We start from the raw sequence: 27,788 nt of genomic DNA on the forward strand, positions 1-27,788 counted from the left end.
CTTCGTTTGATATCTTTTTAAACCTTTTTTGCGGGGTTTTGTTACTTTGAATAATTTCAATCCCCATCACGAGCGGGTCCACAAAGGATTTTCCTGGTGGTGCCCTTCCATCAATTCCTTTAAATTTTAGCTTTGCAACCATACTCCCCCCTGAACCCAAAGCATTTGGTGTTGTTTTGAACGAACCAAGTCTTTTGAACGGCTCTTTAAAACGAACGATGAGATTCGGTTCGCAGTAGGGAGCCGTTGTGTGTGTGTGTGTGTGTGTGTGTGTGTGTGTAATTATTACATAATAACAGAAATAATTAAGAGCAATGGTTGGTTTTATGTATCTTGAGTCTAGATGTATGTGTACAATGCGTCAACATGTTTACTGGCATTGTTTCAACATGAAGGCAAAGGAAGACCAATTGATTTGTTTGCTCCCATATACTCATCGTTTGACGATGTCTCGCGCCTTTATGCTGTAATATTTAATGAGCCTTTTGCAGTTTCACTGTACAAGCAGTTTGTACTTAGACATGCATGGCTAAAGCTTTATACTGAATATAACAATTATTGCAACGTTTTGCATGGCTTAATCTTTGAGACAAGCATATGCTACTGGCAGGATCAACCAACCAATCCCCAACCAAGACCGTCTCAGAGGTCTATCGTCTATCTCGTGTACTAGTCAGTGGTGGGCAGCTTCTCGGCAATGTCTGCCATAATTTCCACACGTCGCTGTTTTCCTGCTGCATGCACTCCCTGTCCTGTTGCTTAGGCTTTTGGTTGTGACTGAATCATGTCACAACCCTTCTTTTTTTTTTGGGGGGGGGGGGGGGGGGGAGTTAAAAGCTATATTGTTTATTGTTTATTGAATGGGTCCCCATTAGATGACGCCAAAGCGACAGCTAGTCTTCCTGGGGTCCATATAAGATGCATACAAAAATAAAACAGAAAATACATAATAACATTGCATTACATTATACAAACATTAAATACAACACAAGATTAAGATTCCGGTCATGTGGTCTGCTGCAACAAGTGTGTCTTTAACGATATTTTGAAGGATAATTTATTTTGTAAAAGATGAATGTGAGATGGTAACAAAATCTAGAAGGATATAGCTCTATATATAACTGTATGTTTGAGATTAGTTCTTGGGGCAGGAAGTGTTAAAAGGCCACGACTGGCATTCCTGGTGAAATAATTGTGTGTGTTTGATTTTAATAACTGTTTGCAAAAATAATCTGGTGTTTGATTTAAAATAATGTTCCTGAAGAACATAAGGAGACTACTGATCAGTTTTTGTTCGACAGATAACCAGGACAGGCGTGTATGCATATATGCGATATTAGTGCGTGATGAACAATGAAGTGCCAATCTGGCAGCTCTGTTCTGAACAAGTTGCAATTTGTTCAGATCCGACTTAGTTGCCGCTGACCATATGACAGGACAGTAGTGAAGATGACAAAAAAACAGAGACTGAATGACTTGACCCATGATAGTGGATGTCAAGTCATTCAGCAATATAACAATTATGACAAAGTTTTGCATGGCTTAATCTTTGAGACAATCATTATGCTACTGGCAGGATCAACCAGGTAGAACTACTAAAGGTGTTGGCATGCACTCCCTGTCCTGTTGCTTAGGCTTTTGGTTGTGACTGAATCATGTCACAACCCATCTCTGTTTTCTTAAGATATAACAATTATGTAATTTTCACTGACATTATAAATTAATTATACATATACATTATTGTAATAAAATGTTATATTATAATATTAAAATATATATTATAATGTATATGATATATTATACTATAATAAATACTGTATTAATGATGTAATATATTATTAAGTATAATAATATATTATGTTGTATTATAGTATATACTATAATAATATTATTATATCACACATTATATCATATTTATGTAATATAAATAATATTATGAGATATAAATATATTTATATATAGTTTTTTTAAATAAAGAAATGAGCCAGTCTTTTGAAAGGAACACCCTCTGTCGTGCTGCCCTATTCATCCATGTCTTCTATAAGTAACTTAATCAGAGAGCACCTAGAGGCCACAGACAGTGGTGGAAAAAGTACTCAAATGTTTTACTTAAGTAAAAGTATCAATACTGCAATGTAGAAGTACTCTGTTACAAGTAAAAGTCCGGAATTCAAAATTTACTTGAGTAAAAGTATTGGTATCAAAATGTACTTAAAGTACCAAAAGTAAAAGTACTAAAATGTTTGAAAATAGCAGATCTAAATGCTCACAACGCGTCGCATCGCGACGCGTTGTGAGCATGTAGATCGGCTATTTTCAAATAGCCTAGTTATAAAATAGGGCTAAAGTGGTTAATGTATGTTTTATAATGTACTAATTTATATCTGCGAATAAGTTACATTCTGTGAATACGTTTTCAAATAATTGTAGTGGAGTAAAAGTACAATATTTGCCTCTGAGATGTAGTTGAGTAGAAGTAAAAGTATAGACAATTGGAAATACTCCAGTAAAGTAAAAGTACCTCAAAATTGTACTTAAGTACAGTATTTGAGTAAATGTACTTAGTTACTTTACACCACTGGCCACAGACCTGTTATTGCTCCTTCTCGTGTGGCTGAACGCCACTTGTCCCTCTAAGAAGTTAGTTAATTCACCAGACAAATCACTCCACCAACTAAGAACGGCCATGCACCACTTAGAAAACCCTGTACACACACACACACACGCACACGCACACGCACACACACTTGTTGCCCATTTCCCCCAGGGTCTGCTCCTCTACACAAAAGCTCTTTGGTGAAAGTAGCCAGTCTGAAATCTCACAACGTGTGAGGGTTCAACAAGTGGCAAACTGGTTTCCAGCAGGACCAAAATAATGTTGAATATGAAAAAGTACGTTTAAAATGCTTGCTGCTTTTTATCCTCCATAGTGTCACATGATGAATAACCCAAAAATAAACATAAAACTGACACCGTAAAAGTAGCATCAAGATCTCAGTGTTGACAGGCCTACCTGGTTGTTGTGAGCAGCTCTATGTGGTCAAGGGATAAGAACTGTCTGTAGATGTCTTCAGGGGTGGACTGGCCATTTGGCATACCGGGCATATGCCCGGTGGGCCACCCCCCCCCCCAAAAAAAAAAACGGACCCAGAGTTGGTAACCAAATGGACCGTTATAGATCTTTAACTCTTGAGTGTAAAATGAAACCAAATGGACCTGTTTTAAATTTTACGCTCTCAAGAGTAAAATTATTGTTAAACATCTGCATTACTTAATTTATAAGAAGTCTACACAATTAGATAATGTAGAAGAATTGTTATTTTGATCTCTCCTATGGTACCAACATCAATACAGCATGGAATTGTGGACAACATCTTATCAAATGACAACGAAATATTCTAAGTTTTGGGTCTGAAACCACTGAAATAGACGGATCAATCGATGACATCATAGCTTGCTACAGGCTACATTATTCTTGAGTGTTCAGCGATGCAGGCGCCAGCCCAGATCCAGGTGTTCGTCTGGCGGTGGGCCAGTGTGTCCGGACCCTCTCGACTTCTACAGACAGTAAAGAAGTGTTGGCCGCTCTTCGGGCACTCAGCAGTTACCTGGATAACCATCTCGGCTCAACGATCAGAGTTCACTAACGCACACTACACCCAAACGCTTCAATGTCTCGTCAGCCACATCCACGCCGATTGGTTCCGGACGCTCACGGTAGCCCAGCGCACTGAGTTATGGGATGCCTTGTTCCTCCGAGGTCCGCCGGAGCAGTCTTTATTGGTATTGATGGAGGGTGTAGGAATGCCAAGGTATGCACTTCAGAAGGAGCACTAGGAACACACTGTGAAATAACTGCTTGAACGAGATCAGTTATTCTATAGAATGCCATTCTTTGAAACGGTAGGGTCAACAAAGTTGTCATTGCAGCTGAATAGAATTTCTTTTTGAAAATATAATTATTACAAATATCGGCTGTCAGTGTGGGAAAATGAGGATGTGTAAATGTGCATGGATGCTGATTTACATTTACTGCACGTTATTATTTGTCTGTTCACTAAATTCACTGGCAATGTCTCCATTGCAGTCCTAGTGCTGGACTGCCTGGTCGACACTGAGGCCTTCCTCCAGAGCGGTCGCCTCGCTGCCTTGCTATGGTCTTACTGTCGGGGGGGCAGGCCCCTCGGATTCCCCCCAGTTCAGAGAGATCCTTCTGGGACGCCTGGTGGCTCTACCAGACCTCACAGCCAACAGGCTCCATGCTAACAACAAGACCCTGTTTCTCCCTAAGCAGTACTATCCGCTGCTGACCACAGAGGTCCTCACCACCCTAGAGAGGATCTGCCAGGCACTCAGAGGTCAGGGCCTGGTTGATGAGCTCTTTTTCAAGTTTTTTTTTCAGTGATGTCAGATAATCATTTCATATTTCATGCTTCTCCTCGTATCAAGATTATTATTTTTATTTTTTACAGAGGGAAAAGATTGTTCATTGGTCTTTGTTGCACAGACACTTGGAAAAGTGTGTGTGTTCAGGGACATAGTGGTGAGTTGAATTATGTTTGCACTTTGCAGCAGTCTACATCAAATACAAATTGCATGTGGTTCTAACATGTATTGCACTTTTTTCCCTTTCTGTGCAGTCATTGTCTTCCTTTTTTAAGAGACCGTAGCAAATTATAGGCTACTAAAGTATTTGTGTTTTCTGCCTATATAGAGTTGGTGTTTGATGTGATGGCTCCTCGCCTCTCATTCTGCACACAGTCAGACTGGAAGCTGCTGGAAAACGTTCCAGAGCGATGGCTGGAGAGCGTGATCACTGGGCTTGTTCAAAGCTGTCAAGGGGTAAGCAGTTAACCAACTTAAACCCTGGCATCCGAGTTTTGGACATGTCGTTATAGCCGTAAATGTAAAAATATAACTTGTAACTGTTTAAAAATTTGCTGATTGGAAAAATGTTTGTGCCTGGTATATCAAAACATGACAAAATAAGTCATTGCATGACACTGTATAAAGTACACAAAAAAATCATATACATGGCTTATTAATCACATAAAAGGAACCGAAAGAGAGCTTTACACAACTGTCTGGTCTCTGCTGTAGATACCAATCTTTGTGTTTTCCTGTTTTTTTTTCCAAGGCCTGGTGCCCTGGGCAGGATCATGGGGAACCTGGTGTTGAAGAATAAAAAGGCCCAGTTTGTCATCACTCATAATATGCTGCTGCTGCTGCAATACAAGCATATGAGGTGAGTGAGAAGTTGTACTATTAGTCTGTCCACAATTAACTGTACCTAGATTAGCTTTTGTACCATTCAGTTGCATTCTTTCTCTCCCTCAGACTGGGGTCTTGAGAACACTCATGGGTTACATGGCAGCGGACGGGGAGCGACGGCCACTGCTGATACAGGTGAGTTCAGCAGGCTAGCGTCAATTGTACATGTATGATTTGATAACATATCATTTTTAAGATTCAAGATTCAAGAGATTTATTGTAACAAGGATGTACAAGTACACACTGTTAAAAACGTATGTTGGGTAGGTGCTCCAAAAACACAGAAATAAAAACGGTTAATAAATATCAATACTAAGCTTAAATTAATTAATGAAAAACGGTAAAAAGACTAAGATCAGCATTCCAAAGCAAAGTAACCCCACAGAAAGTTCAACGCATAGACTCATTTAGCAGTCTAATAGCCTGTGGAAGGAAACTGTCTTTCAATCTGCTTGTGCTGGCCTTTATACTCTGGTACCTCTTCCCAGAGGGCAGCAGATGGAATAGTCTGTCGTGGGGATGTGTGGGGTCCTTTATGATCCTTATGTATGTAAATGTATGATTTGATAACATGTCATTTTTACGCTGGTTACTTTCATTCAAAAACACGTTCCCTACCGCCACACTGAAGGCAAAAAAATACCCCAAGAAAAACAAAGGGAGAAATAGTAAAGCATTAGGAGTGGGAGGGTCAGAGTGAGGTATTCATCTTGTCGAGGATGATGAATAGAATACCGAAAGTCCTGACGTCACTCGTTCATCCCCTGGGTCACACGGAAGTATTTTCTCTATGGAAAATAACAATGGGTCATTTTAGAATCGTCTCGTATAAGAAGTCTGGTCCAAAAATTAACAAATTGTGGCTCTGTGTCGTTTACGATAGTCAGTCACTCACGTTTGGGCAAAATTGTAATTAATTTGGCGGCGGTGACGTTAGCGCTTTCTCACCGTTTAAGGCTTCATATCCATATGAGTCAAACCCCTGGGCACATTTGTCTATTTTTGGAACACAGTTCTTATATGCTGCGATATTAAACATGTCTGTGGGAATTCAGACTGGGGGGGTTGGGAGGGGGGACGTGACCCAGGTAGGATGCGCACATTTTACGCCTAAATACTTTACTAAAGGCGGTGCTAGGACCGAGCGGACTGTTTGCACGACAACCTGGGCATTCCCTCACATGTTAACAGGGTATGTGTTGATTTTAAGGATACACTTGCACAAAGTGCATTTTGCTGGTACTTGTGTACTGGGTGGATTATTGTAAATGTTTGGTTGATGCCGAAGTAGTAGTCAGAATGTGATTCTGATTGCAACCAGACACCAGCAAAACATCTATAGCACCATGGTAGAGCGTGAGACTAATTCAATGTTTTGTTTTTATTACAGATTGTGCCTGTTGCACTGCTGACCGCTGTTCTTTTAACCTTTTTGTTTTTTATGCTTTATGTTGCTACCTTTTTTATTATTTGAGCACTGTTAGTCAGATCCAGTGCTACAGCCCCTGCGGCTTTAAACGTTTAAACAAACTGTCCAACCAACTACAGGTTTAATTTGGCTGCGACCTGAGACGGATACTTGGTTAATAGTTATACTGCAGATTGGCACTTAATTGATTGCTGTCTCTTTTTGTGGTGTTCATGGCTTTTGGCCTTTTTTTGAGTGTACATTTGCAGTTATCTTTAATGCCAAATTACACATGGCTCTGAATTTTTATATCTTGCTGATTTGCAGTGTTTAACTTGTGTGTGCAGACTTCAATAAGTAGGCCTACATTTCAGTGCAACTATTTGGCCAAGCGTTTGTGTCTCTTTAGTAGCCCTATGCACTTTATTACTGGTTGACATGTGGAAATAGTTTTTAATCATTAAATATACAAATACATTGTACTTTCTCATATGTGAATAAATATATGTTTGCATTCCAAACAGACCATTATTTGTTCACTTAAACTGAACACTTACCTTTGGGGAAGTTAACTGGATATAATTGATTGATTGATGTACTTTTATTTAGTAAGACATGAGAATAGCAGTACATGGAAGTACAAATTCACAATACAAGGTCTACTAAACTGGAAGACTGATTAAGCACTGAGCTTGTTCAAGATGAGAACCCCATGCACACAAATCATGATGACATATAAGAGACGGACAGATATACACACACCTATACAGAATGTCAAACAATCAGCTTACAGGTTACTGGTATGAAGAGTGAAAAAAATATATATACAAAAGAAGAAAATGAAAGGGGGGGGGGTAGGGGGGTTAGGTTAAGACTTAGACAGGGGCCATTTTCGAATTGCAGCCTCCTGAAGGTGTATCTTTAGGGCAGTTTTGAAAGTGAGTAGGGATTTTACACTCCTTTACTCCTTTTGGTAGGGCATTCCACATTTTTGATGAATAGCATGAGAACGAGTTCATTCCCTTGAGCCAAATCTGGGTTGAACATGATTTGAATAACATGTGCCTCGGGTCTCCCACCCTGTAATTGGGAGTGGCGTAGTCACACGGTGTATAATAGGAGTACTTGGTGACTCCATCTGGTTACACATAGGTTTAGTTAGTATCATAGAATCTAGTTTAGTCAGAATCATAGTGTCATAGAAGTTTAGTCAGAATCATAGTGTCATAGAAGTTTAGTCAGAATCGTAGTAGTGTAGTCAGTATCATAGAATCACAGTAGTAGTAGTTTAGTCAGAATCATAGTGTCATAGAAGTTTAGTCAGAACGGCAAAAACCTTCAAATCAGAGTATGAGAACCCCATCACCAGGGCCAGGATGAGCAGCAGTGAGCACCTGCAGAGTTAGGACAGTTAGGTTTCGCTAAGCTCACACATCAATACACAGTTAACACACATAGTTACATATGGTACCTTAGCGAGACGCTGTAGGAACGCTCCCAAGACCGGACAAACGACAAACTAACTAGCCGCCGTGTACAGCTGCTAGTGCCTATTAATCAGCCTGGTGATTACGGGGGGGCGTTGCTAGGGGCAACCAGCAAAAGCTCAACCCACTACAATCTGAAAACTTGAAATGGGACATTCTGCATAATTGGTACTTTAAGTACATTTTCAATTCCGTACATTTACTCGTCACAGAGTATTGCATTATTGATACTTTTACTTAAAATTTTGAGTACTTTTTCCGCTTGGACATGACAGAAAATGTAGGCTATAGGACCTCTAATATAGGGATTTTGATGATCCCGAGAAAAAAAGTGGTCCAAAGTGTGTTTTTTTCAATGTTTTATTACCCCTATGAGACCTGCAGGATTGCTGGCTGAAACGCCGGCGAGACTGTCTTTCGGAGACTGTGGCACGCTCACATTTAGACGTAGCCCAAAGATAGAGATACCATTTGATTCTAGACAACCTCAGGTTTCCAATGGGACCAACCTTGTCATGCTACCTTGTCGGTAAGGGGGCTAAATACCTAAGGATTCAAAGTTAGGCAACATTTTGGCGAGGGAAAAACGGCCATCACTATTTTCCAAATGGTCCCTTGAGCTGTCACCTCGATATAAGTGAATTGAAATGGGTTACATGTATACCTACAATTCTCCCCTGTACAGAAATGCCACATTATGCCAATCTCATGCAGTTGCGGGCAAGAATCATGCAGTTTATTGCATGCAGTACAAATATGTAATTTCCGCCTATTGTAAAAAGGAGACCACTTTTCTGTATCTATAGCTGCATCTATAGCTGTATTGGGAGTGCGTAGTCACACTGTGTATAATAGGAGTACTTGGTGACTCCATCTGGTTACACATAGGTTTAGTTAGTATCATAGACTCTATGATACTAACCACTGTATCTATGATGCCTCTCTATAGATACAGTGGTACTGTATCTATAGCTGCATGAGAGTTGTGAGTCATGTGACAATGAGCATCAAACAGGGTTCTGATACTCCATATACTGTTTGACTGTTATTGGATTCATACATTTGTGGGCGGGCTGGGTCCTATTTCTTATCCAAAAAACTAAACATATCACGAACACAACATCCAATCAACCCCAAATTAGAATCACATACACAGAGCACACCTCCAAAAAGCTAAGTTCTATGTTTTTATAGGTGTTTCTGCAGGCTTTGTATAACCTAGTGGTTCTACATGCACAGCAGCGCATGCAGTGCAGGTGGTTTCAGAGAGTTACTTCTCTGAAGGTCCAATAAATTCATTGTGAAAACATTACAAAAATTAATTGATATAAAAATTAAGAAATGTACTTCTACTTTTACTTGTACTTTAAGTATTTTTAAAAGCATGTACTTTTGAATGCTTACTGTAAGTATATTGAAAATAAATTACTTTTGTACTCTAGTAACATGTTGACGGAGCTACTTTTACTTGTAGTGGAGTAAATTTGACCAGGAGTATCTGTACTTTTACTCAAGTACTGGGGTCGAGTACTTCGTCCACCACTGATTGTGAGCTTGTAGATCTGCAATTTTCAAAAGATTTTTAAATTTGAAAACTTTTGAAATGGGGGAAATTCTGCATAATGAGTACTTTCTACTTTCGGTACTTGAAGTACATTTTGATACCAATACTTTTGCACTTTTACTCAAGTATTTTTTTTATTCCGGACTTTTACTTGTAACAGAGTATTTCTACATTGCAGTATTGATACTTTTACTTAAGTAAAAAAATTTGAGTAGCCTACTTTTTTTTTCCACCACTGCTTATGAGCTTCAGGCAGCATATCGGCCTATTAGATCGACCTCTGGAGATCGTCATATAGGCTATTGTATCAACATGCTCTACATGCAAATTGATTCCCGATTAATGTGTTTAATTTTCGCATAATGTAAAACAAACATGAGCCTTCATGTCTCAGGGTCAAATTTTAAGGACTATAATGACTTAATAATGGCCCGTCCACACCAAAAGCAGGGGTCATCGCCATGCTGGCTTGCAGAGGTGGACAGAGTACTCGACCCCAGTACTTGAGTAAGAGTACAGAGTACTGCTGGTTAAATTTACTCCACTACAAGTAAAAGTAGCTCAGTCAAAATATTACTCAAGTAAGAGTAAAAAAGTCCTTGCTTTTAAATGTACTTAAGTATTCAAGAGTAAATGCTTTTAAAAATACTTAAGTACAAGTAAAAGTAAAAGTACATTTCTTATTTTTCACATCAATGAATTGCTGTAATTTTTTATATGGCTTTTTAAAATTACAAGTCAAATTAGTGCAGCATTGACAAACTGACAACATTGACATGTCATCACAGGTCACCAGGTCGATAATATGCACTGTCCCATGGAACAAGAAGAAAAAAACATACCACTCAACCAGTGGTCCATGGACTACACAGACACATGCAATTATATGGCCACATTTCCTAATAATGATGACTCCATAAGGCAATCCGGTACACTTCCACTTCTTGAGATTCTAACTCCCTTTTCTGTGGAATTTCTTGACCTCCGACTTCCCAGAAACTGACAACATTGACATGTCATCATAGGTCACCAGGTCGATAATATGCACTGTTCCATGGAACAAGAAAAAAATATCATATTGCAACATGGTCAGGGACCACATGCAATACCTTCAGGGACCACAAGTGGTCCACGGATGTATGGCTTTTTAAAATCACAAGTCAAATTAGTGCAGCATTGGTGTCAAATTAGTGCAGCATTGGTTCAAAACGAGTAATCTAAATTAATATCTTTATAGCCTAGTGGTGCAGCACAAAATAACCAAATAACCACAAAATATTAAATTTTAATATACTGTCTTGAACAAACTAAAATATGTCTAAAACCTCAGCAATGCCAATGCAACAAAATAACTCCTCATCTAAGCAGAAGCAGTGATGTTAGGTTTTCAATGTAGTTAGTGGGTGTCAGGACCCAGGAGTGGTCATTTGGATGGGTCCCAGCCCAGGGACATTTTGTGATTCTATGAGTCCTAATGAAATAAAAACGTTTCCCCATTCAAGGCAAAAAACAAAGCATGTCACTATTTGCCTTTCAAGAATATTCAAGGCAAAAAAGTACCATATGTCACTGCTATGTGCTAAATACTAGTGCTAGCCTAAACTCCAGTGAGATTTATAGTTTTAAACTCTCTAAAGCAGGGGTTTTCAACTGATTTGGAACCAGGGACCACCACCCTGATTAAGAATCAACCTGGGGACCACTGTTTTGTTGGGTGAGATTAGAGCTAAGATTAGTGCTTTGCTAACACTTGCTACTGTATGCATGCACTGTTTCTCAACCAGTGGTCCATGGACTACACAGACACATGCAATTATATGGCCACATTTCCTAATAATGATGACTCCATAAGGCAATCCGGTACACTTCCCCTTCTTGAGATTCTGACATGTCATCATAGGTCACCAGGTCGATAATATGCAAGAAGAAAAAAGAAAAAAACATATTGCAACATGGTCAGGGACCACATGCAATACCTTCAGGGACCACAAGTGGTCCACGGACCACCTGTTTTTGAAAACCCCTGCTCTAAGGGATCTAAAATGTTGTGCTTACCTCGACAACAAGAGTTGTCCCTATCTACTTCAATGGACTACTTTGTTTGGGCTGTTTGCTGGATTCTTTTTTTAAAACGAGGCAATATTGGGCACACACACACACACACACACACACACACACACACCCACACACCACACACCACACACCACACACCACACACCACACACCACACACCACACACACCACCCCCCCACCCCCACCCCGTCCTGGCTGCACTGACACAGACTGAGTGGTTGTTTTTTTCTGTGTGCGACAGATTTCAGCTGGGATTTTTTTCATCGTTAGGCCGTGTGCACGTGGGCACACGCTACAGGGAACATTAGATAGGGTTCCTTCTTTGACGAATACAACATGTGGCCAATTGCATTTTAGGGTGAAAAAAACAACAACCAGCAAACCTAAAAGTAACTTGTACTTTTCAGCCTTCCTTGAAATTTACTCGGGTAAAAGTAAAATATTTGTCTTGAAAATGTACTCGAGTAAGAGTAATAAGTATCAAAGAAATCTAATACTCAAGTAAAGTACAGATCCTCAGAATATGTACTTAAGTACAGTACTCAAGTAAATTTACTCTGTTACTGTCCACCTCTGCTGGCTTGTGGTGGACATTTTTGTCAAAATATTTTTTTTGCCATGGACATGCAAAATGAGTGCACAATAATATTACCAGAAACACATAAAGAGCTAGCTCAGGAGGACCATAGCAAGTCTGTAACTCTGAGACTGTACATAAAGAGCCAGAAACACATAAAGAGCTAGCCCAGAAGGAACATAGCAGGTCTGTAACTCTGAGAGTGTACAAATGGAACCAAATGGACCGGGTCCATTTGGTTCCATTTGTACACTCTCAGAGTTAATGGGGTCCTTGCAAATAAAACATTTGAGAACCACTACTATAGCAGGACTCCTATTTTTGCCATATAGCGTCATCAGTGTCATACATATTATTCTGAAGAAAACCTGGAGACTTGACATTCAGTAATTGGGTCTTGTGATCAAAATAAGAACATTATAATGGTGTTTAAAAAAGAAAATCCAAAAAATGCCACGGACAAGACCAAGTCTTTGCCACGTACGGTCACATCAAGGAGTTGCATGTTGCGAGGAGTTGCATGTTGCAAGGAGTTGCATGTTGCAAGGAGTTGCATTGGTGTGTGGACTGACAGAGTAACTGAAAGACCTTGCATGACTAAGTCAAGATGTTTATTACTTGGTTTAATCCAATGTAAACACAAAACATCAGCTGTCTGCCTAATGAAAGGAAATCTGAAGTAAATATTTTCTGACCCCTAACGCACGTTGCACATACAAAAGATCCTGTTATACAAGTGTAATTTCCCAATTTCTCATCTTGACAGTTGGAAAGGTATTAAATTGAACCACAGAAACAATGAGAGCTATGATGAAAGGGGAGGATGTGGGTAGGAGGTTTAAGGGGTTGGCTGTGTTCAGTATATTTCCTCAAACTATTTGACGATGTGTGGTATTAGAATTTACCTTAGAATATGTGTACAATGTCAGCAAATTGTTTGGCAAATTGTGATCCTGTGACTGCTTGCTTGTGCCTTGAAATCAGGACATTATACATCAATATTTGTGACATATTGAATTGTATTACACACACAAAGGTACAGTAGCTGTTTCACAACTTCAGAGCACAAAAGTGAGAGGATTAATAAAATATGACATTATATTTAGGTTTGCTTGGTGGCTTTTAAAGAAAATGGTAAGGATTGTCTTTTTTTAGTGACTTTAGCTTTTTATTTTCCAAAAGGTTTTGCTTCAGATAAAGGCACAAATTGCACAAATTATAATGCAATAAAACACAGAGGTCACATCTTATTGAACATAAACAGTACTTTGGGTGGGTAAAAAACATACATAAAATGTTAAAATGCAGAAATCCAAAGCATGGTGAATGAAAGTTTCTTCACTTTTCTCATCAAAAAAGAACAAACGATGAAAGACACAAACTGAATAAACTTTTATTGAACAGTTCATAAAGTTTTAGAAAATGTTCTGTGCCTTGGACATTTGCCAATAATATACAAGTGCTGTAGGCATTACCTGAGTAAGGACAAATGAAAGCCTAATAGTCTCTATTTATAGTGAACGAGCCTTTGGTGGTTAATGGATGGCTGTAGACTGAACTCAGATCAGTCACAGCTGTAGAAGAAAAAAATCTCAGGATTCTAGATGTAAACTAAGCTGTAAGTAGAAATGTAACTAACTTGTAATCAGACGAGAAGAAGACGATGTATCAGGTTCAACATTTCTTTATAAAAGGCCAAGGGATATTTTTAGGGCTGTCCTCCAATAAATAAACTCTTAGTCGAGTCATAGGAATGTATTAGTGGTGTAAAGTAATTAAGTACTCGTATAGGCTTTCCAGGTCTACGGACGTAGACAGTCCGTAAAAAAAATAGATTTTGTCCAATTTTATTTTTTTACTTCTACCACTTCCTGTCTCACTCACATCCCACTGCATTATTCACAGTAACATGTTTTTTGAGGTCAGAGAGTTCAATTAACACTGAGTATTTTACTGTGTTGGCGGCCCACGGCATCCTTGTCTTTCTGACATGACCATGGATGAAACCTCTCCTCTTTTGAGACCATAACTGTGGTTAATCTGTTCATTTTATTGTCCACGTACCTTCCACTCTGCTTGATAGTTGTCTCCAGTGACTCTCCAATGAACTTTATTCATTCTTTCAGTGTGTTCTTCTTGATGAGGATAAAAGTGTGAAATTCATTCTTTCAGTGTGTGCTCAGTGTTCAGAGTGTAAACAGGGTTCTGCTGACTGCTGCTCCTTAGCTGCAGGACGATGGTGTAAGTGTCGTAGGCGTACAGGACACCAGCGATCAGACCAAACATACAGCCTGTAAGGCGGGCTGTATCTCCATAATGACTCACCATGATGAGACAGGTGATGATGTACAACGCACTATCAACGGCGGCACGGAAGAAATCACTCCAGACCCAGTGGACCCATCTGAACCGCTTGTCCAGCTCCATCGCGAAGACTCCAAAAAAGACACCGGAAAAGATCACCCCAGAAATGGGCACGCCGATCCAGGTTCCGTACCTCGAGGCGGCGTAGCAGATGAGGACGATGAGGCCCAGGACTACTTCTGCGGCGAGAATAAATCCCTTCCGAGTCTTCGTCATGTAACTTATCAGCTTCTCCCGGACGCTGGTGTCAGAGCTGGATGCAGTTGTATCAGCCATTCTGTTACAAACACGTTTCTTTTAGGCGACTGATTGAACAGCTCGTATCTTCTCAGTCAGTGGCTGCAGCTCAGAGTGGCTTCTGCTTTCACTCTCTGTCTAATACCTCTACTTCCCCGTTTGGAAGTAGGCTACCTCCTACTGAACTCTGTGTGCGGCTATAGAAAAAGTGGAAAAAACCCAATGCCTAACTGACATTCAGTGGTGTAAAGTAACTAAGTACATTTACTCAATGTAACGATTTTTATTCAAAGGTCATTCAAAGTCTACTCAGATGATGTGGATGAGAGAAGTTCATTGGAGAACACAAGGTGATGTCTCAGGTATAGCAGCGTAGAAGAAGAGCGATGCATCGGGAACACATTGAGTCTCAAACAAGCGTCTAAGTCAACATGTTCTAATTTATTGAAAGACAGGCAGTCACGTATATATACATTGACAGAATTAGTGTTGGACAGCCCACCGAGGTGGTCTCGTATGGGCGTAACTATTACACAGATAAATTATGCTTATGTGTGTAAGTGAGTGAAGTGCAAAAGTTCATCAGATGAGATAAGCGAAGTCATCGGCAGGGCCCCTTTGCCACATACTGGTTTGTCAGACAGATGTGTTGAGGTGAGGATGTGCTGTGGTTCACAGAGACCCGATGTTGAACAACATCGGCAGGCTTTCACCACGGGTGCAATATGGCCTCCCGCACGGGGCGCCTCCCCGTTTTACAGGAAGGCTGGTAGATGAATCTTGTAGATAACTGTCATTTCTGCAAACATCGCAAACAATTCTAGGCTAGCGTTTTACCAAGAAACATTAGGGTGACAAGGGGACAGGAAATAAGTTTAAGAGGCACTGCACCTCGGCACTTCCATCCAGGACAGGTTGCACCCCTAACATAAAGAAAGCCAATTACTCTTTCATTTCATTAGGTAGAGAAGAGTTAGGTAGAGGAAAGAGCTGCACGCATACATTGTATAATAATCACAACACTCAAGTACTGTACTTAAGTACAATTTTGAGGTACTTTTACTTTACTGAAGTATTTCCAATTGTCTATACATTTACTTCTACCCCACTACATCTCAGAGGCAAATATCGTACTTTTACTCAACTACAATTATTTGAAAACTTTTGTTACTAGTTACTTTGCAGATATACATTATTATTATTATTATAAAACATACATTAACCACTTTAGCCCTATTTTATACCTAGACTATTTGTAAATAGCAGATCTACAAGCTCACAACGTTGTGAGCTTCTAGATCTGCTATTTTCCTACATTTTAGTACTTTTACGTAAGTATATTTTGATTCCAATACTTTTGTACATTTTGAATTCCGGACTGTTACTTGTAACAGAGTACTTCTACATTGCAGTATTGATACTTTTACTTAAGTAAAACATTTGTGTACTTTTCCCGCTACTGGCTGTTATCACCCTTATCATAGGGACCATAGCTATGGCCTGGGGCTGCCTGAGCCCGATTTTAAAAACGCCTTCTAAATCCTAACCTAAGCTTTTTGAAAAACTTTTTTAAAAAAAGATTCATGTTGCTATATACATAGAAACTAAATAGAAATCTGAAATGACACAGATGCTTTCCTGTATTGAAAGATATAACAACGTTATAAAGGCTTTCCAGGTCTACGGACGTAGACAGTCCGTAAAAAAAATGAGATTTTGTCCCAATTTTTTTTTTTACTTCTACCACTTCCTGTCTCACTCACATCCAACTGCATTATTCACAGTAACATCCCCCCAGTGTACATTTTTTGAGGTCAGAGAGTTAAACTAACACTGTGTTGGCGGCCCACAGCTTTCTTGTCTTTCTGACATGACCATGGATGAAACCTCTCCTCTTTTGAGACCATAACTGTGGTTAATCTGTTTTATTTTATTGTCCACCTTCCACTCTGCTTGATAGTTGTCTCCAGTGACTCTCCCATGAACTTCATTCATTCTTTCAGTGTGTTCTTCTTGATGAGGATAAAAGTGTGAAATTCATTCTTCCAGTGTGTGCTCAGCGTTCAGAGTGTAAACAGGGTTCTCCTGACTGCTGCTCCTTAGCTGCAGAGCGTTGTAAACAGGGTTCTGCTGACTGCTGCTCCATAGCTGCAGGACGATGATGTAAGTGTCGTAGGCATACAGGACACCAGTGATCAGACCAAACACACAGCCTATAAGCTCGGCAGTGTCTCTATATGGTGAGTCATGATAATGACTCGCTATGATGAGACAGGTGATGAGGTACAACGCGCTATCAACGGCGGCACGGAAAAAATCACTCCAGTGGACCCATCTGAACCGCTTGTCCAGCTCCATCGCGAAGACTCCAAAAAAGACAGCGGAAAAGATCACCCCAGAAATGGGCAAGCCGATCCAGGTGAAGTACCTCGAGGCAGCGTAGCAGATGAGGACGATGAGGCCCAGGACTACTTCTGCAGCGAGAATAAATCCCTTCCGAGTCTTCGTCATGTAACTTATCAGCTTCTCCTGGACGCTGGCGTCTGAGCTGGATGCGGTCGTATCAGCCATTCTGTTACAAATAAGTTTTTCTTTAGGTGACAGATTTAACAGCTAGTATCTTCTCAGTCAGTGGCTGCAGCTCAGTCAGAGTGGCTTCTGCACAACTCAGCCTCCATAATAAAGAAGGCTCACCCAACGTGCGTATTTTCTGAGGATGACTGAAGCGGGCGGGGCAGGGTACGCCTGTCCTCTCTTCCTTCTACATGTGTGCGGTGGAGAGCATCTTCACATCCTGCATCACTGCGTGGCACGGAAACTGCTCCGCTGCAGACAGGAAGGCTCTGCAGCGGGTGGTGAAGTCTGCTCAAATAATAATCGTAAGCGGTCTACCCGCCATCAGTGACATTTATACCAGCAGGTGTAGGAAAAAAGCTATACCAGCATTATGAAAGATGCCACCCACCCTGCTCACGTCGTCTGTTTGACCCCCTCCCCTCGGGCAGGAGACTGATGTGCGGGTCAGGTTTTTTCATGACCCGCCCCGCCCCGCCCCGCCACGGAACCCAACCCGTCTCGCGAACCCATATATAAATCTATGGCTCAACCCTAGGGTGGCCATACGTCCTCTTTTACCCGGACATATCCTCTTTTGGGGGGCTGTCCGGCCTGTCTGGGGGGTTTTATAAAATCCTTCAAATGTCCGGGGTTTTGAGAGTTTGGGTAATATCCCCCCCACTTCTGGGACGAAGAAAAAAGGAAAAAAACTCGAGCTGGAGGTTTCTACGGGCCATCGCGCACCTGAAATGCGCGATGGAGACCCGCCAATGTTTCATGACTGATATACATGAAAGAAGGCCCTTCACAGCTAATAGAGAATTTAAAATTTTAAGAATCGGTTCAGAATTGAATGAGTAAAATTGTTAGAAAGGCTCCCATCATATAAGTTGATTATTATTTCAATTGTTATGTTCCACCTTAAGAGTAATATGCACCTGCCCACCTTAAGTGCGCAATGCATTCTGGGGCGTTTTCATTCATTCAGTAGCACCGGCTAGAAGAGCGGTGAAATCCACGTTCACCTCACTGCAAACATTCTAAAGTTGTGTAGCACTACAATACCAGTAAAGCTGTCATAAACCTTCCCATCAAATCTCCTTGTCAATGTGTCCTGACCGACGCCCCGGGGGCGAATGAAACTTACCCTACAGACTCAGTTCAGATTATACAGTCCTTTCTAAACCCTCTCCAACAAAAATAGTTAAATAGCCTGAAGTGTCCTCTTTTGGGGAATTCAGAATATGGTCACCCTACTCAACCCGCCCCGCAGTGGGAAAAAAAAGATCATCATCATCATAATATCTCAGCTTTATATAGTCGCTTTAAATGTCTACAGGAGCACAACATTGTCATGGGCTAAATAAAAAAGCATGTTGTTCAAAATATTTTTTTTTTTTTTTTTCGTGTGAGAGCGGCTGACCCGCTCACCCGCAGCCCGCATAATTGCCTCTGAAATCCTGACTCGACCACCCGCGCCACGGGTTGACCCGCGGGACCCGCAGGTTGCGGGTCGGCCCGCTCATCACTACTGCGTAGCATCAAGGCCAGTACCTCCAGGCTAAAAAATAGCTTCTACCCTGAAGCTGTGAGAATCATGAACTCTTGACCTTGAACTATGATGATCATCGCATTAGTGATCTAGTGATCTGTGAGAATTACCTGTGAACTCTGCACTAAGAACTGTGACACATGAATTGTTTTTTAAATGCTGTTTTTAATGTTGCTGCTTTTTATGCTGTTGTTTTTATTGCACAGTTTTTTTGTTTTTTTTTGTTTAGCTGTACTTTATTTATTCTGCCATGACCAGGACCTGGGTAAAAATCTTTGTTCTGTAATGGAATGACAATAAAGCTCCTTGAACCTTGAACGTGTAAGCACAGTCATGTCAAACTATAATATAGAGCAGTAGACCTATTTATAATGTACAAACTCTGGTGAGACTGTATGTATTTTGAAAATAGCCTCTATTTTTCTCCTCCAATGGTATTCCCACTGATTCTTTTGGTTTTGGTGTGCAATCCACAACCAAGTAAATCCCCACTTATTTGTGTATTCTATTCATCCTGATACATTGGGCATATTTGTTTAGATTCAAATAGCAGATCAAATAGCAGATCTACAAGTTCACAATGTGTCGCATTGTGACGCATTGTGAGCTTGTAGATCTGCTATTTACAAATGGCCAAAATATATATGGGGCTGAAGTGGTTAATGTATGTTTTGTAATAATAATCCAAATCTACAAAGTAACTAGTAACTAAAGTTTTCAAATAATTGTAGTGGAGTAAAAGTACAATTGCCTCTGAGATGTATTGCAGTAGAAGTAAAAACTATTGGAAATTGGAAATACTCAAGTAAAGAAAAAATACCTGAAAATGTTACTTAAATACAGAGTACATGTACTTAGTTACTTTCCACCATTGAGATAGACACACACACACACACACACGCACATGCACACAACCTTCTTGGCCTCAATCACATAACCCATCTAACCCCTGCTCATTTTGCTATTGGATGGCTTAGGGTTGAGGACAGAGTACAGCAACTTGCTATGGGCCTGGTCTTCAAGATACACCACAACATTGGGATCCCCCTGTATTTGTCTAAATACTTCCAAAATGTTAATGCAGTCCATGATCATAACACCAGAGGCAGCTCCACAAATCATGTTCAACCCAGATTTGGCTCAACTAAGGGAATGAACTCGTTCTCATGCTATTCATCGAAAATGTGGAATGCCCTACCAAAAGGAGTAAAGGAGTGTAAAACCCTACTCACTTTCAAAACTGCCCTAAAGATACACCTTCAGGAGGCTGCAATTCGAAAATGGCCCGTGTCTAAGTCTTAACCTACCCGCCCTACCCCCCCTCCTTCATTTTCCTCTTTTGTATATATATATATTTTCTTTTCTCTCTCTTCATACCAGTAACCTGAAAGCTGATTGTATGACATTCTGTATAGTAGTGTGTATATCTATCTGCCTTATATTTCATCATGATTTGTGTGCATGGGGGTCTCATCTTAAACAAGCTTAGTGCTTAATGAGAGTTCCAGTTTAGTAGACCTTGTATTGTGAATTTGTACTTCCATGTACTGTTATGTACTGTCATGTACTATTCTCATGTCTTACTAAATAAACTACATCAATCAATCAATCAAACCCACCTTATACATTGTTTGTTCATTCCATTACAGCCTCTTCCCACTAGAGGGAGACATTAACCGGCGAGTCGCGTCAGACACCCATCCGTTTCCACAGCTGTAATGCATGTATTTGTTTCTCTAGTCTCATTAACCTTTATGTAGACTTTAATTTCATCTTCTTAATAAATCTGTAATCAGATAAAAGCAACAAACTATTCCAGGTCCTAATTTTTGGCTGCTACACTGCTAAACGCCTAAACTTAAAGGTTTCATGACATTCAGTGTTACCACACATTAAAAGTCTTTGTCATGGTCCTTCTAATCTCTCAAGAACAGTTTCTGCACTGCGTTGGAATCTGTCGGGGAGGTTCGTCATAACGTGAGCGCATGGGCGTGCCTTCAGATCAGGAAGCAGGCCGCGCTTTACCCAATCAAATGTAGTGGGCGGGATTCACGTGTCCGTCGATCCTTCCCCCCTCGAAACAAACCGAAACTAATTTAACAATAGCGTCCGCGGAGCAGACAAAACCACGGAAAGATATTCACATTTTAACTTACTCTTTCATCATAGAAACAAGTGGGCTTATAACCAATACGATCCATGTTCTCTGGGAGAAGTGGTGTTAGTGTTCCGTGTAGAAATATTGTTAGTGGGAATGAAAACATAGTCGCACCAACCGGAAGTGATGCGCTGAAGGCATACAACAAACACCGGTTTCCTTGCGCTCTGGCGTTACGTTTTCTTCCGCCCAGAGCCAACAGACATAGAACAAACAGCAGAGGGCGCCGTTTTTCATTTTCAGTTGGCGATGGGTTCCCAGATTGTGGTCCTTCAAACGTGTATCAAAAGTTTTAACTAAAAATTCCACTAAAGTGATCCATTGCAGGTGTTTTTCTCTCACATTTCTAAAGCCTTTTCAACTGCAATGAAAAAAGAAATCTTTGCCTATTTAAGTCAAAGTACAAAAGTATTAGCAGCAAAAAAATCTATGTAAAGTATTAAAGTTAAGGTTCCGACTCCTATATTAATTATATGACATATTCAATCATGAATCAGTGTGTAGCCTAAGTGGCATGTTACTGTTGTCAGTGGTGTAAAGTAACTAAGTACGTTTACTAAGTAAAATTTTTAGGTATTATTACTTTAGTGGAGTATTTCCAGTCTTCAGTACTTTTACTTCTACTTTTACTCCACTACAATTATTTGAAAACTTGAGTTACTAGTTACTTTGCAGATATAAATTATAATATTATAAAATATACATTTACCACTTTAGCCCTATTTTATACAGCGTTGTGAGCTTGTAGATCTGCTATTTAAAAAAAAAAAAAGTACTTTTGGTACTTTAAGTATATTTTGATGCCAATACTTTTGTACTTTTAGTAACATTGAAATCAATAACATATCAGTGTTCCGATATTAACCTGCGGGCCGCATTAAGTGAAGGTGGGGGCCGCATGTGTGGCCCCCGGGGCGCCAGTTGCCCATGTATGGACTGTGAACTGACAGAGTAACTGAAAGACCCTGCATGACTAAGTCAAGATGTTTATTACTTGGTTTAATCCAATGTAAACACAAAACATCAGCTGTCTGCCAAATGAAAGGAAATCTGAAGTAAATATTTTCTGACCCCTACACACGTTGCACATACAAAAGATCCTGTTATACCAAAAGCAAGTGTAATTTCCAATTGTTCATCTTGACAGTTGGAAAGGTATTAGATTGAACCACAGAAACAGAAACAATGAGAGCTATGATGAAAGTGGAGGATGTGGGTAGGAGGTTTGAGGGGTTGGCTGTGTGTTCAGTATATTTCCTCAAACTATTTGACAAGATGGGTGGTATTAGAATTTGCCTTAAAATGTCTGTACAATGTCAAAAGTGTGATCCTGTGACTGCGTGTGCCTTGAAATCAGGACGTTATACATCAATATTTGTGACATATTGAATTATATTACACCAAAGGTACAGTACCTGTTTCACCACGTCAGAGCACAAAAGTGAGAGGAAAACATGAAATATGACATTATATTTAGGTTCGCTTGGTGGCTTTTAAAGAAAATGGTGAAAGGATTGTCTTTTTTAGTGACAATAGCTTTTTATTTTCCAAAAAGGAATTACACAAATTGTAATGCAATAAAACACAGAGGTCACATCTTATTGAACATGGGGGCGGCAGTGGCTCAGGGGTAGAGTGGCCGGGTAGAGTGAACTGGAAACCGCAAGGTTCCCAGTTTGATCCCGGGCTGGGGGCGCTCCCCCAGAGTTAGTGTCGAAGTGTCCTTGAGCAAGACGCTGAACCCCTAATTGCTCCTGATGAGCAGGTTGGTGCCTTGCATCCTCCTCCGCCATCGGTGTATGGGTGAATGGCACAATCTATGTGAAGCGCTTTGGATAAAAGCGCTATATAAATGCACCATTTAACATAAACAGTACTTTGCGTGGGTAAAAACATACATAAAATGTTAAAATGCAGAAATCCAAAGCATGGTGAATGAAAGTTTCTTCACTTTTCTCATCAAAAAAGAACAATCAATGAAAGTTGTTCATAATGTTGAAGACGATGTATCAGGTACAACATTTCTTTATAAAAGGCCAAGAGATATTTTTAGGGCTGTTCTTCATTAAATAAACTCTTAGTCGGGTCATAGGAATGTATCAACTAATCAACAGGTCGATTTACAGTAATCTACAAATTGCTGCATGCGTACATTCATGCAGAGACCAACCTTTTCTGGTTGGTGAGATTGAGAACTGATGTTGACTTATCAATGCCTACGGGCTATAAAATGTATGTAATGGCAGAATTTAAGGGTTCTAACTAGAGTTCTCACAAGAAATGTGAGTCTGGGAGAAGCATAAAAAACCACCTTCCACTCTGCTTGATAGTTGTCTCCAGGGACTCTCCCATGAACTTCATTAATTCTTTCAGTGTGTTGTTCTTGAGGAGGACAAGTGTGTCCTTGGCTTGTTTTACACTCAGCGTTCAGAGTTTAAACAGGGTCCTGCTGACCGCTGCTCCTCAGCTCCAGGACGATGGTGTACGTGTCATAGGCGATCAGACCAAACACGCAGCCTGTAAGGCGGGCAGTATCTCCATGATGACTCAACATGACGAGAGAGGTGATGAGGTAATACCCACTATGAACGACGGCACGGAGAAAATCACTCCAGACCCAGTGGACCCCTCTGAACAGCTTGTCCAGCTCCATCATGAAGACTCCAAAAAAGACAGTGGAAAAGATCGCCCCAGAAATGGGCACGCCGATCCAGGTTCCGTACCGCGAGGCAGCGTAGCAGATGAGAACGATGAGGCCCAGGACTACTTCTGCAGCGAGGATGAATCCCTTCTGGGTCTTTGTCATGTAACTTATCAGCTTCTCCTGGAAGCTGGCATCGGAGCTGGATGCAGTCGTATCAGCCATTCTGTTACAAATACGTTTCTTTAGGTGACAGATTGAACAGCTTGTATCTTCTCAGTCTGTGGCTGCAGCTCAGAGTGGCGTCTGCTTTCACTCTCTGTCTAATACCTCAACTTTCCCGTTCGTAAGTAAGTAGGCTACCTCCTACTGAACTCTGTGTGCGGCTATAGAAACCACAATGGAAAACCCAATGCCTAACTGACATTCAGTGGTGTAAAGTAACTAAGTACATTTACTCAAGTACTGTACTTAATTAAGTACAATTTTGAGGTACTTTTACTTTACTGAAGTATTTCCAATTGTCTACACTTTTACTTCTACTCCACTACATCTCAGAGGCAAATAGTGTACTTTTACTCTAATTATTTGAAAACTTTAGTTACTAGTTACTTTGCCGATATAAATCATTATTACATTCTAAAACATTAATCACTTTAGCCCTATTTTATACCATTACCTGGGCTATTTGAAAATAGCCGATCTACAAGCTTACAACGCGTCGCATCGCGACACATTGTGAGCTTGTAGATCTGCTATTTTCAAACATTTTAGTACTTTTACTTTTGGTACTTTAAGTACATTTTGATACCAATACTTTTGTACTTTTCCTCGAGTCATTTTTTAATTACAGACTTTTACTTGTAACAGAGTACTTTTCCAACCACTGCTGACATTAGGCATTGGGTTTCCCCTGGCAGTATCTGGCTCATATAAGGTGGCAAAATCTTTTTGGTACCAGTTTTATTTGTAGGGTCCATAAGTACTTACTTAGTAACATGATAACCCATTTCAAATGAGCAGCTTTACAAGTTTCCTTTGTGGGGGACATAACTGTTGATTTTAACATTATTGCCCTAGGCCTAGAGTAACCAAACAGTAGGTTTGTGTGCAGTGCAGTCTATTGAAAGATTTTACCAATACCAATATACATTATGCAATTATTAAGGCCTGTTTTTGTTTGGTTGATCATTCCTCGTTTTGAAGATTAAATTACATTAAAAACCTGCCGTGTACAGGAGACCACGCTGAACCCAGTGGTGGAAAAAGTAATCAAATGTTGTAGGCCTACTTAAGTAAAAGTATCAATACTGCAATGTAGAAGTATTCTTTTACAAGTAAAAGTCCGGAATACACAATTTACTTGAGTAAAAGTAGTTGCATCGCGACGCGTTGTGAGCTTGTAGATCTGCTATTTTGAAACATTTTAGTACTTATATTTTGTATACCAATACTTTTGTACATTTTGAATTCCGGACTGTTATTGTAACAGTACTTCTACATTGCAGATACTTTTACTTAAGTAAAACATTTGTGTACTTTTTCCACCACTGGCCGTTATCACCCTTATCATAGGGCCTGAGGCCGATTTAAAAAAACGCCTTCTAAATCCTAACCTAAGCTTTTTGAAACACTTTTTTTTTTTTTTAAGTTCATGTTGCTATATACATAGAAACTAAATAGAAATCTAAAATGACACAGATGCTTTCCCAGATTGAAAGATATAACAACGTCGTATTATATAGGCTTTCCAGGTCTACGGACGTAGACAGTCCGTTAAAAAAAATTACATTTTGTCAAAAACAAAATGTACTTCTACCACTTCCTGTCTCACTCACATTATCCCACTGCATTATTCACAGTAACATGTTTTTTTGAGGTCAGATAGTTCAGTTAACACTGAGGATTTTACTGTGTTGGCGGCCCACGGCATCCTTGTCTTTCTGACATGACCATGGATGAAACCTCTCCTCTTTTGAGACCTTAATAACTGTGGTTAATCTGTTCGTTTTATTGTCCACCTTCCACTCTGCTTGATAGTTGTCTCCATTGACTCTCCCATGAACTTCATTCATTCTTTCAGTGTGTTCTTCTTGATGAGGATAAAAGTGTGAAATTCATTCTTCCAGTGTGTGCTCAGTGTTCAGAGTGTAAACAAGGTTCTGCTGACTGCTGCTCCTTAGCTGCAGAGCGTTGTAAACAGGGTTCTGCTGACTGCTGCTCCATAGCTGCAGGACGATGGTGTAAGTGTCGTACGCATACAGGACACCAGCGATCAGACCAAACACACAGCCTATAAGCTCGACAGTGTCTCTATATTGTGAGTCATTATAATTATTACTCACCATGATGACACAGGTGATGAGGTACAACGCGCTATCAACGGCGGCACGGAAAAAATCACTCCAGACCCAGTGGATCCATCTGAACCGCTTGTCCAGCTCCATCGCGAAGACTCCAAGAAAGACAGCGGAAAAGATCACCCCAGAAATGGGCACGCCGATCCAGGTTCCGTGCTTTGAGGCAGCGTAGCAGATGAGGACGATGAGGCCCAGGACTACTTCTTGGGCGAGAATAGATCCCTTGTGAGTCTTCATCATGTAACTTATCAGCTTCTCCTGGACGCTGGCATCGGAGCTGGATGCGGTCGTATCAGCCATTCCGTTTCAAATACGTTTCTTGTAGGTGACGGATTGAGCAGCTCGTATCTTCTCAGTCAGTGGCTGCAGCTCAGTCAGAGTGGCTTCTGCACAACTCAGCCTCCATAATAAAGAAGGCTCACCCAACGTGCGTATTTCCTGAGGAGACTGAAGCGGGCGGGGCAGGGTACGCCTGTCCTCTCTTCCTTCTACATGTGTGCAGTGGAGAGCATCTTCACATCCTGCATCACTGCATGGCACGGAAACTGCTCCGCTGCAGACAGGAAGGCTCTGCAGCGGGTGGTGAAGTCTGCTCAAATAATAATCGTAAGCGGTCTACCCGCCATCAGTGACATTTATACCAGCAGGTGTAGGAAAAAAAGCTATACCAGCATTATGAAAGATGCCACCCACCCTGCTCACGTCGTCTGTTTGACCCGCTCCCCTTGGGCAGGAGACTGCGTAGCATCAAGGCCAGTACCTCCAGGCTAAAACATAGCTTCTACCCTGAAGCTGTGAGAATCATGAACTCTTGACCTTGAACTATGATGATCATCGCATTAGTGATCTAGTGATCTGTGAGAATTACCTGTGAACTCTGCACTAAGAACTGACACATGAATTGTTTTTTTAAATGCTGTTTTTAATGTTGATGCTTTTTATGCACAGTTTTATTGCACAGTTTTTAGTTTTGTTGTGCTAAGGTGTATTTTATTTATTCTGCCATGACCAGGACCTGGGTAACAAATTTTGTTCTGTAATGGAATGACAATAAAGCTCCTTGAACCTTGATAACCATTTCAAATGAGCAGCTTTAAAAGTTTTCTTTGAGGGGGAAAAAGTTGATTTTGACATCATTGTACTAGAGTAGGGGTTTTCAACAGGTGGTCCGTGGACCACTGGTGGTCCGTGAAGGTATTGCATGTGGTCCCTGACCATGCATTTAGTAATGAAGGAAAGTGAAGATTTTTATTTTTCTTCCACGGAACAGTGCACTAAATGACCTGGTGACCTATGATTACGCGTCAATGTTGTCAGTTACTGGCAGTGGTGGAAAAAGTAGTCAAATGTTTTACTTAAAGTATCAAAAGTAGTCAAATGTTTTACTAAAAGTATCAATACTGCAATGTAGAAGTACTCTGTTACAAGTAAAAGTCCGGAATTCAAAATTCCCTTGAGTAAAAGTCCAAAAGTATTGGCATCAAAATGTACTTTAAGTACCAAAAGTAGAAAGTACTCATTATGCAGAATGTCCCATTTC

General features: G+C 40.4%; 2 protein-coding genes across 2 annotated transcripts; both read right to left on the reverse strand.

Moving 5' to 3' along the window:
• Positions 1 to 13,580: 13,580 nt before the first annotated feature.
• LOC308104627 (proteolipid protein 2-like) lies at positions 13,581 to 15,111 on the reverse strand. Its single transcript, XM_080455080.1, has one exon. The coding sequence runs from the start codon at positions 15,018 to 15,020 to the stop codon at positions 14,541 to 14,543; it is 480 nt and encodes a 159-aa protein (XP_080311206.1). The 5' UTR covers positions 15,021 to 15,111; the 3' UTR covers positions 13,581 to 14,540.
• Positions 15,112 to 22,843: 7,732 nt separating this feature from the next.
• On the reverse strand, positions 22,844 to 25,166 carry LOC308104709 (proteolipid protein 2-like). Its single transcript, XM_080455207.1, has one exon. It carries the CDS (start codon positions 24,111 to 24,113, stop codon positions 23,682 to 23,684), a length of 432 nt encoding a protein of 143 aa, XP_080311333.1. The 5' UTR covers positions 24,114 to 25,166; the 3' UTR covers positions 22,844 to 23,681.
• Between the last annotated feature and the right edge of the window lie 2,622 nt (positions 25,167 to 27,788).

This window comes from Gymnoscopelus braueri, assembly GCF_963280865.1.
Source record: "Gymnoscopelus braueri genome assembly, chromosome: 17".
Taxonomy (NCBI): domain Eukaryota; kingdom Metazoa; phylum Chordata; class Actinopteri; order Myctophiformes; family Myctophidae; genus Gymnoscopelus; species Gymnoscopelus braueri.

What these genes read in the sequence shown, in the direction of transcription:
- LOC308104627 (XM_080455080.1), bottom strand. Translation starts at nt 15,020, where the DNA reads ATGGCTGATACAACTGCATCCAGCTCTGACACCAGCGTCCGGGAGAAG.
- LOC308104709 (XM_080455207.1), bottom strand. Translation starts at nt 24,113, where the DNA reads ATGGCTGATACGACTGCATCCAGCTCCGATGCCAGCTTCCAGGAGAAG.